Below are 9,144 nucleotides of genomic sequence, written 5' to 3'. Positions count from 1 at the left end.
TATTATTATTATTATTATTTTTGTTCCAAAGCAGCCCTCCACCCTTTCTCTTGTACTCTGGTCACACATTTTGATGGTTCTGTCCATTCCCAAGACTGTTGAAGAACGTGCTGATCTAGTAAACTCCATTTGGTCTGAGACCAGGTGGAAAAACAAACAAGGCCGAGAACAGCAGCATCAACACCCTGATATGGCCACACGTCTGAGACTGTAGAATGCCTGTGGAGCGCTGTGGTTGAATGTTACCTTTTGGTTCAACTTTTTCTGATGGACATGATGAATGAGATGTGATTGTAAGCCTGCGTCTCTTGAGGCTTCTTTAAAGAACGTTAGCCAAGGGCCTAAGGAACGTCGGTGGTGGAAACCCCCCCTTCCCCCGTTGACTCGTGTCGAGGCGTTCGTAGTCACCGGCTGCTCATCTTTCCAAAAACAATTCTGTTTGCACACCATGCCTTCATACGGTAATGTCACAGACTGAGAATCTAAATATATATAATAATAATTATTAAAAAGTGAGAAAATATTCATATACTGTATCTCCATGGTAATACAGACTATCCTCTACTGCAGATATAAAAGGTTAGCTTTGTCAAAAGTATGAATCTATGAATAAAGTAACAGATGTTCTATGTTTTATAATCCTTGTAGAAAATACTTTTGTATGTCTGTGGACAGTAATGTATTGGGTGGATTCCACTTCACTGGAGGATCATGACTTGCTTATTAAACAATAATGTACAGATGAGTTTGTGTCTGACAAGAAATGTGGCTGTGCAATTTATGTACATTTGCAACTAGAATGATTAAAGTTTTATTTAGCTATTTTACATTCCAGCCTCTTCTCTCTTTTCTCCACTGTGTGTATGAGTGTGATCGTGGGAATCAGAAGTGAACTCTTCCTAAGCTTTTGTCACCATCAGAAAAATGACATAATAAAAGAGTTAAACAAAAAAACAAATGACAAATGAAAAAGACGCATGGACAGAAACAAATGACAGATGAAGACATAGAAAGAAAAAGAAATGGAGAGAGTGAAAGAAGAGAAGAGAGAAACACTGGACATGCCTCTTCATCAGGCAGGGCATGTTTTGGATTGTGGTATCCAAATAAAACTACAGAAACACACACACACACACACTTGTTGATAGTGATTTTGTAATATACTGTTTATTAAGTCCCATCCCAGCCAAGTTGAAGTAGTGGGAGTAATACCTGATGGGGTCTAAGACTCAAACGCCACTGATATGGTTCCCTCACAAACACCTTCTTATGGAGACCCTTGGGTCGCTCTTTTCAGACAGACCTCTGACCAAGTTCTGAGGCTGAACCATTCCAGAGTGGACTGCAGTCTGCCAGCATGCTGGAGTGTATTTCTACCAAGAACCGGGAGAACTGTTCCGCTGTATCCATTATGTCAGAGCAGAATCACGGCAGAGCTCTTTGCCCAGGCCTACCGTGTGTGTGTGTGTGTGTGTGAGAGAGTGAGAGACATGCTAGCTTTCAAGTGAAAATAAAAAAGTTAAAATCTCACAAAATAAACTTAATTTCAACAGAATATAAAGAGAACTCTAGAATATATATGATAAATAGAATAAGTAAACGCGTAGTGTTCTCCAGAGGAGACAGTCAGTCACCAGGCTGTGAGGTCAAAGTAGCTGCAGACCAGAAGTCAAAGGATCATGGGAAATAATGCCAACTCTCTTACTCAGGCTTTGATTGGTTGAGCCAGGAGGAGTGGGGTTTGGCCCTGCCTATGATTGGTTCACACACACACACACACACACACACACACACACACACACATCACTCAAGTGTCTATGTGCAGGAAATACTGAGAGGAGGGCAGTGCAAATAAGGCTCCGTGTCACACACACACACACACACAGAGCGAGCTGTGATAGAGCTGTGTGACAGAGAGGGAAAATAAGTGTGTGTATGTGCGTGTGTGTGTGAATAATGTGGTGAGTTTAAGCTCCATAGATTTCCCTGAAAATAGAGCCATTTTGATTGCACTTGTGCATACACACATACATTCCCCCTGTACAACTGTACATTTTCTTCGACTGAGGTTGTGGAGGGAGAGTTTTTTTTTACAAACCAAAAGCAAGCTCTCACCCCCTCCTCCACCCTCTTTAAAATCACACACACACACACACACACACACACACACACATACATACTTCCTATCAGATACGTAAAGCAAACAGGTCTATAAGAGTTTCACTCTTGCTCCACCAGTCACTGGGGTTTGCCTGTGTGTGTGTGTGTGTGTGTGTGTGTGTGTGTGTGTGTGTGTGTGTGTGTGTGTGTGTGTGTGTGTGTGTACACTCAGTGCTCCGTGTTCCCTTTCGCTGTTGGCCGCAGTGTCTGGTGCAGCCGGTAGTCATGGCTACGGCGTGCAGGCGCCGGTGAGTTGGTCTGGGCGGTGGGGTTGATGGAAGGGGCGTGGTTACGTTTGGGTGGGCGTGGCTTCTCGTCTTGGCTCTGCCCCTGGAGGGCGGACTCACACTGCTCGAGCAGCGACAGCACCTGCTCCCGCATGGGGAGGGACTTAAAGCGCCGGCCCGCCAGGTAGAAGAAGGCCTCCACAAACGCCTGCAGAGTCATCCCTAGAGAGAGAGAGTGAGAGAGAGAGAGGTAGGGAGAGAGAGAGGGGTGGAGAGAGGGAGAGAGAGCAAGAAAGAGAGTGAGAGAGAAAGTGATAGTGAGAGAAAGAGAGAGCGAGGGGTAGAGAGAGAGAGGGGAGGGAGAGAGAAAGATAGAGGGTGAGGGGTAGAGAGAGGGGGGTGGAGAACAAGAAAGATAGTGAGAGAGAGAGAGAAAGAGAGATTGATTATCCCAGAGCACTCAAAAACACATTTATATGTCAACCAGACAGGTGAGTTTAGAAAGACAACACCATCCACCTGGGCAATCTGGTCTTGTGAGAGCACTCACTTCAACTCCTTTAAGGTGGTTTCTGATTGCACATGCACTGACTCCTTTAAGGTGGTTTCTGATTGCACATGCACTGACTCCTTTAAGGTGGTTTCTGATTGCACATGCACTGACTCCTTTAAGGTGGTTTCTGATTGCACATGCAAATCCTTTAAGATGGTTTCTGATTGCACATGCAAAAAAAAAAGGTGGTTTCTGATTGCACATGGACAGTAGTTATAGCTTGAGAGAAAGGGAGGCACAGAAAATACAGATGGCATGTGAATAAAAAAAGGTGACAGAAGGTCCCACTCATTCATCTCTCTCTCTCCCCACTCATTCATCTCTCTCACACACTCTCACACACACACACACACACACACACACACCGACACACACACACACTGCTTGGCTGTGAATCTCATATACAGAACACGCGTGTGTTGTCTCTGCTGTGTGTGTAAAACCCAACACACACTCGACCAGCTCTCAACTACAACCAGCCTTCACCCTTCATCAACACTATTCATCATCATCATCCCTCATCATCATCATCATCATCATCCTATAACCAGCCCTTACCCTTCATCAACACTATTCATCATCATCATCATCCTCATCCTCATCATCATCATCCTATAAGCAGCCTTCACCCTTCATCAACACTATTCATCATCATCCTCATCATCATCATCCTATAAGCAGCCTTCACCCTTCATCAACACTATTCATCTATTCATCATCATCCTCATCATCATCATCCTATAAGCAGCCTTCACCCTTCATCAACACTATTCATCATCATCATCATCATCCTATAAGCAGCCTTCACCCTTCATCAACACTATTCATCATCATCATCATCCTCATCATCGGTCTGGAGTGGTTTAGGTTTATTAGAGTGGGTGGTGAGATTTATTCCGCACATCCCATAGAGAGGACGAACGAGCGGCCACAACACAGCTCAAGGTCTGAACGCAGAACGTAGAACGACTCAAAGTGTGTGTGTGTGTGACAGGAGTTCAGACTGCAGGCAAACATACGCAGAGAGGTGGAGATGGAGACAGACAGGGAGAGGGAGATGTAAAGAAAACAAAAGAGCGAGTGAAGGAGCTACAGAAAGAGGAGACAAGAGAGAGAGAGAGAGAGAGAGAGAAAAGAGAGAGAGAGGGGGAAGCAGTAGACGGTCGACTAGTCCTTTCAAGTTCAGTATCTGCTGAAGAGCTTCCTCAGAGACATCTGTTACAGCCTGCTGTATGCTGTATCAGGACTCACTCTTGACCGACATCAAACACACACACACACACACACACACACACACACACACACACACACACACACACACACACACACACCCCCACACAAAGCCACCTGGTCATGCACACCTGGATGTCTGTTTACAGCCTTCCTGTGAAATGCTGTAATCAAGGACTTACTCTAGACTGACATCACACACACACACACACACACACTATACTGGAACCACAAAGCTGTTCACTGACTACAGCCTGTTCTTACCTAAATGCACTGCATCAAGAAGGCCCCTTGACATGCAGCCTGTGTGTGTGTGTGTGTGTGTGTGTGTGTGTGTGTGTGTGTGTGTTCAATTCTCATCATCATTTATCATCATCATATTCCTCACTTTTCAGCTGCTCTGTCATCCTTCTAAATTCATCACAACCAAGTGTGTGTGTGTGTGTGTGTGCTTGACCCAGTGAATTCTATATGCCACAGATGACACTGGTAACAACCTGACGGAAAAGGACATTGTCAAGATCCTGCTTCTAAGAAAATGTGTGTGTGTGTGTGTGTGTGTGTGTGTGTGTGTGTGTGTGTGCATATGTTATCAGGCTGAGAAAGGCTGCTGTTATAACACACCATCATTAAGCTCTCACAGAGTGAGTCATCACTGCACTGTGCAGTCAAAGTGTGAAGGAGAGAGGAGAGGAGAGGAGGGGGAGAGGAAAGGGGGGGACAGGAAGAGGAGGAAAAGAGACGAGAGGGGAGGAGGAGGAGCAGAGGAGGAGGAGGAAGAGAGAGGAAAGGGGAGGAGGAGAGGAAGAGGAGGAAGAGAGAGGAGAGGGGAGGAGGGAGAAATGATGAGGGGGAAGAGAGAGAGGGATATGGTACCGACAATCATATACAAGAGGAGTGAATGGCAGAATGGATGGATGAGTAAATGGATGGATGGATGGATGGATGGATGAATGGATGGGTGGATAAATGGATGGGTGGATGAATGGATGGGTGGATGAATGGATGGGTGGATGAATGGATGGGTGGATGAATGGAATGGATGGATGGATGAATGGGTGGATGAATGGATGGATGGATGGGTGGATGAATGGATGGATGGATGAATGGATGGATGGATGGATGGATGGATGGGTGGATGGATGGGTGGATGGATGGATGGATGAATGGATGGATGGATGGATGGATGGATGGATGGATGGATGGATGGATGGATGGATGAATGGATGGATGGATGAATGAATGAATGAATGGATGGATAAGAAAGGATGGGTGGATAAATGGATGGGTGGGTGGATGGATGGATGGATGAATGAATGAATGGATGGATGGATGAATGGATGGATGGATGAATGAATGAATGGATGGATGGATGAATGGATGGATGGATGAATGGATGGGTGGGTGGATGGATGGGTGGATGGGTGGATGGGTGGATGGGTGGATGGGTGGATGGATGGATGGATGGGTGGATGGATGGATGGATGGATGGATGGATGGATGGATGGGTGGATGGATGGATGGGTGGGTGGATGGATGGATGGGTGGATGAATGGATGGGTGGATAAATGGATGGATGGATGAAATGGATGAAGTGTGATAAATGGATGGGTGGGTGGATGGATGGATGGGTGGATGAATGGATGGATGGGTGGATGGATGGATGGATGGATGAATGGATGGGTGGATGGATGGATGGATGGTGGATGAATGGATGGATGGATGGGTGGAATGAATGGATGGTGGATGAATGGATGGCGGATGAATGGATGGGTGGGTGGATGGATGGGTGGATGGATGGATGGATGAATGGATGGATGGATGGATGAATGAATGAATGGATGGATGGATGGATGGATGGATGAATGGATGGGTGGATGAACAGCAACAGCTAACATGTGCGGATGAATATAATAATGGCTATAATGTCCAGCAGCCAGAGAGAGAGAGCTTTTAGCCAATCAGACGCATCAGCTGGAGCCCAGACAGCCAATCACAGGAGGCTTTACACGAGTCATCCTCTGAATATGACACTGAGAAGTGGTCCACGGGAAGCTGTGTGTGTATGTGTGTGTGTGTGTGTGTGTGTGTGTGTGTGTGTGAGAGAGAGAGAGTGTCTAGTGTCTTTTGTGAGATTAAAACAGTGTGTGTGTGACGGGCTGTGTGAGTGTGTGTGTGTGTATGTGTGTGAGAGAGAGAGGTTTATGTGCTTGTTTAGCCATATGATGTACTCAGTATAAGGAACAAAGGAGGTGCGTGGAGCCAGAGAAAGAGAGAGGAGGAGGGATGGGAGAGAGAGAGAGAGAGCAGCTGAAGAGAGAGATTTTTTGATTTTGAATTGCTTTTATTGGTAGGCCAAATACATCAACTCATACCGCCAGTCACAGAAAATTAAAAAAGTAAAATAACTGGGCCTTTACACAAAAGAACAAATTTATCATCTCCTCATTAATCATCACAGAGCATATTGCACCTCCATAACACCATTTATCAACAAAATGTTTCAAGAGTTTGCATATGTTTAGAAGTAATAATCAGTCAGCACTAGATTTGACCAATCTGAGAAAACATTTACAACATCAGCATCTAGATTGCGACCATTTGTTTCTCCCAAGCTATGTAAAATGGGTCATTTTTGCTTTGGCCCAAAAGGAAATTAATCAACTGACATTTTACTCTGTGTGGACCGGTATATCCAAAACCAAAACAAATATTTGCAAGAAAAACTTCATCAAAAATTGAAAAGGCCTCTAAACCCTAAGTAAATCACAGGACAACCTCAACATTATGAGACAGTGAAACACTGTCTCCCTCTGAAAAGGGCAGTCCTGACAAACCCCTGGGTTTATGATGACACAAAACGCTTAATTGGTAAACAATACCATGGAGAACTTCCACCGCAAATCACAGACTTGTTTTCAACGGTGGTTTATAGAGTGCCCTGGATTATGGGTGAATGAGGACAGAGCACCCCAGGCAAGGCCAAACACCTGAACACACCACTACTACCGAGAGAGAGAGAGAGAGGTTTATGTGCTTGTTTAGCCATATGATGTACTCAGTATAAGGAACAAAGGAGGTCGTGGCCAGTCTAAAGCAGGAGGAGGGATGGGGCTCAAGGTGACAGCTGCCACGGTGACTGATCAGGTGCTTAGTTATGGTGTATGGGGACAGGGGCACCTCAGGCAAGGCCAAACACCTGAACACACCACTACTACCGAGAGAGAGAGAGAGAAAGAGAGAGAGAGAGAGGTTTATGTGCTTGTTTAGCCATATGATGTACTCAGTATAAGGAACAAAGGAGGTCGTGGCCAGTCTAAAGCAGGAGGAGGGATGGGGCTCAAGGTGACAGCTGCCACGGTGACTGATCAGGTGCTTAGTTATGGTGTATGGGGACAGGGGCACCTCAGGCAAGGCCAAACACCTGAACACACCACTACTAAGATTGAAAAAGAACTTGAGGAGCATCCATCTCTGAGATGTTTCTGAAACGGATCTAATCAATGTGCCTTGAGCTTTGAGCCGCATTAGTTCAGATAATGCCACCTTCCTTGTGTTGTAAGTCTCAGTGTATTGCCCAGTACCAGATGTTCCCATCCCATATTTCTATTATGTCAACTTCAAGGTTCTTGAGGGACATGGTTATGCCTCTTGTGACATTGCAAGTGTAACCTTGGCAGAATTGTTTAATTTTCGTTTTTGTTATATCCCACCACTGAGACAGTGAGGAGTAAAGCTCCTTGTCTGCCTTGAGTACATTCCAGAGATAAATAAAACATTCTTTAAAATTGAAATCATCTAAAAGTGATGCATTGAAATGCCAGTATGCACTCTTGAAGTTCCCTGTCATCAAAGGCCCCTTCCTGTCTATGATGACAGACATCGCTTATAAACTGCATACCAAGGAAATGACCTGATTAACCCCCTTTCCCTTTTGTTTCGAAATTACTAATGGGTGGAATATCACAATCACAGTCCAGGAAAACCTCAATGGAATAGCCATCACTGTCATACATGTCCTTTCTGTTTAGCCTGCTTTTTTGTGCTGTGATCATTGCTACGGCTAGATGTCACTACCATCTGACACGCACGGAGCAGTTTTACGGGCTACTTTTAGTTTCAGGTCTGAAGTTAGTAAGTGCGTTAACCCACCTGAGGCGGACGTAGGCCTACGCCCAGCAGCAGACGCACCACCGGGCTCACTCACACTCGGCAAAGACTCTGACTCATCAGCCTTTTCCTCAACAGTCACATCAGACACAGCTGAGGTAATCGTTGGTGAAACCAATTCAAATGCGGACTCGGCTGCAGAGGATTTATCCTCTGTAACGATCGCCAGTGCAGGCGCAATCGCCGGGGTTTTCTCGGTGGTTTGATCGGACTCACAGTGGTTGATGTCCCCGCAAGCTCAGGCCTATCTGCCGTAGCCACCGAGCTGCTAGGCTCGGGTTGGTTATCCCCGACTGTGGCAGACTCCTCCGCCACAGACCCACCTGTCGTAGGTTCGCATCCTTCGGCACTGGCTGCTGCGGGCATTCGCCCTCCAGCATCCTCACTGTGAGATTTAGATGGGCACGAGCGAACAAGATGTCCTATCATCCCACAACCAAAACATTTCATGGCGGTATCAGATGTCGCAAAAACTATATAGTAAGACCCGGCCAATTAAAAACGGAAAGTCAAATTGAGCTAATCACCGCTGTCTAGGATCATGTAAACTTGTCTCCTAAAGGAGACAACATGCTTAAGTAATGGCGATTTGCAGCCAATTGGAATTTTCTTGATTGGAGAAACAAATTTACCATAATGCAAAAGCTCAGTACTAATTAATCGGTCAGAAAGAAACGGGGGACTATTTGAAATGACAATCTTAGTCGAGGGCAAACTCAGGGGTACAACAGGATTGAACGTGTCATTAAGCACAACACCACTTTGGACAATGTCATTTGCCTTGGCAATACTGTTTAGGAAAAA

The 9,144-nt window shown here is 45.5% G+C and overlaps 1 protein-coding gene across 1 annotated transcript in view; it reads right to left on the bottom strand.

Annotated features, from left to right (window-relative positions):
- Nucleotides 1–1,147: 1,147 nt before the first annotated feature.
- ttll11 (tubulin tyrosine ligase-like family, member 11) overlaps nt 1,148–9,144 on the bottom strand; it is a 34,463-nt gene continuing 26,466 nt past the window's right edge. The window contains 1 exon segment of the mRNA XM_048259738.1: nt 1,148–2,609. Within this exon segment, the coding sequence (XP_048115695.1) occupies nt 2,329–2,609 (281 nt within the window). The 3' untranslated portion in view covers nt 1,148–2,328.

Source organism: Alosa alosa, chromosome 12 (assembly GCF_017589495.1).
Source record: "Alosa alosa isolate M-15738 ecotype Scorff River chromosome 12, AALO_Geno_1.1, whole genome shotgun sequence".
Taxonomy (NCBI): Eukaryota; Metazoa; Chordata; class Actinopteri; order Clupeiformes; family Clupeidae; genus Alosa; species Alosa alosa.
Note: the sequence above shows the minus strand (reverse complement) of the source record. Positions and strands in the feature narration are given on the sequence as shown.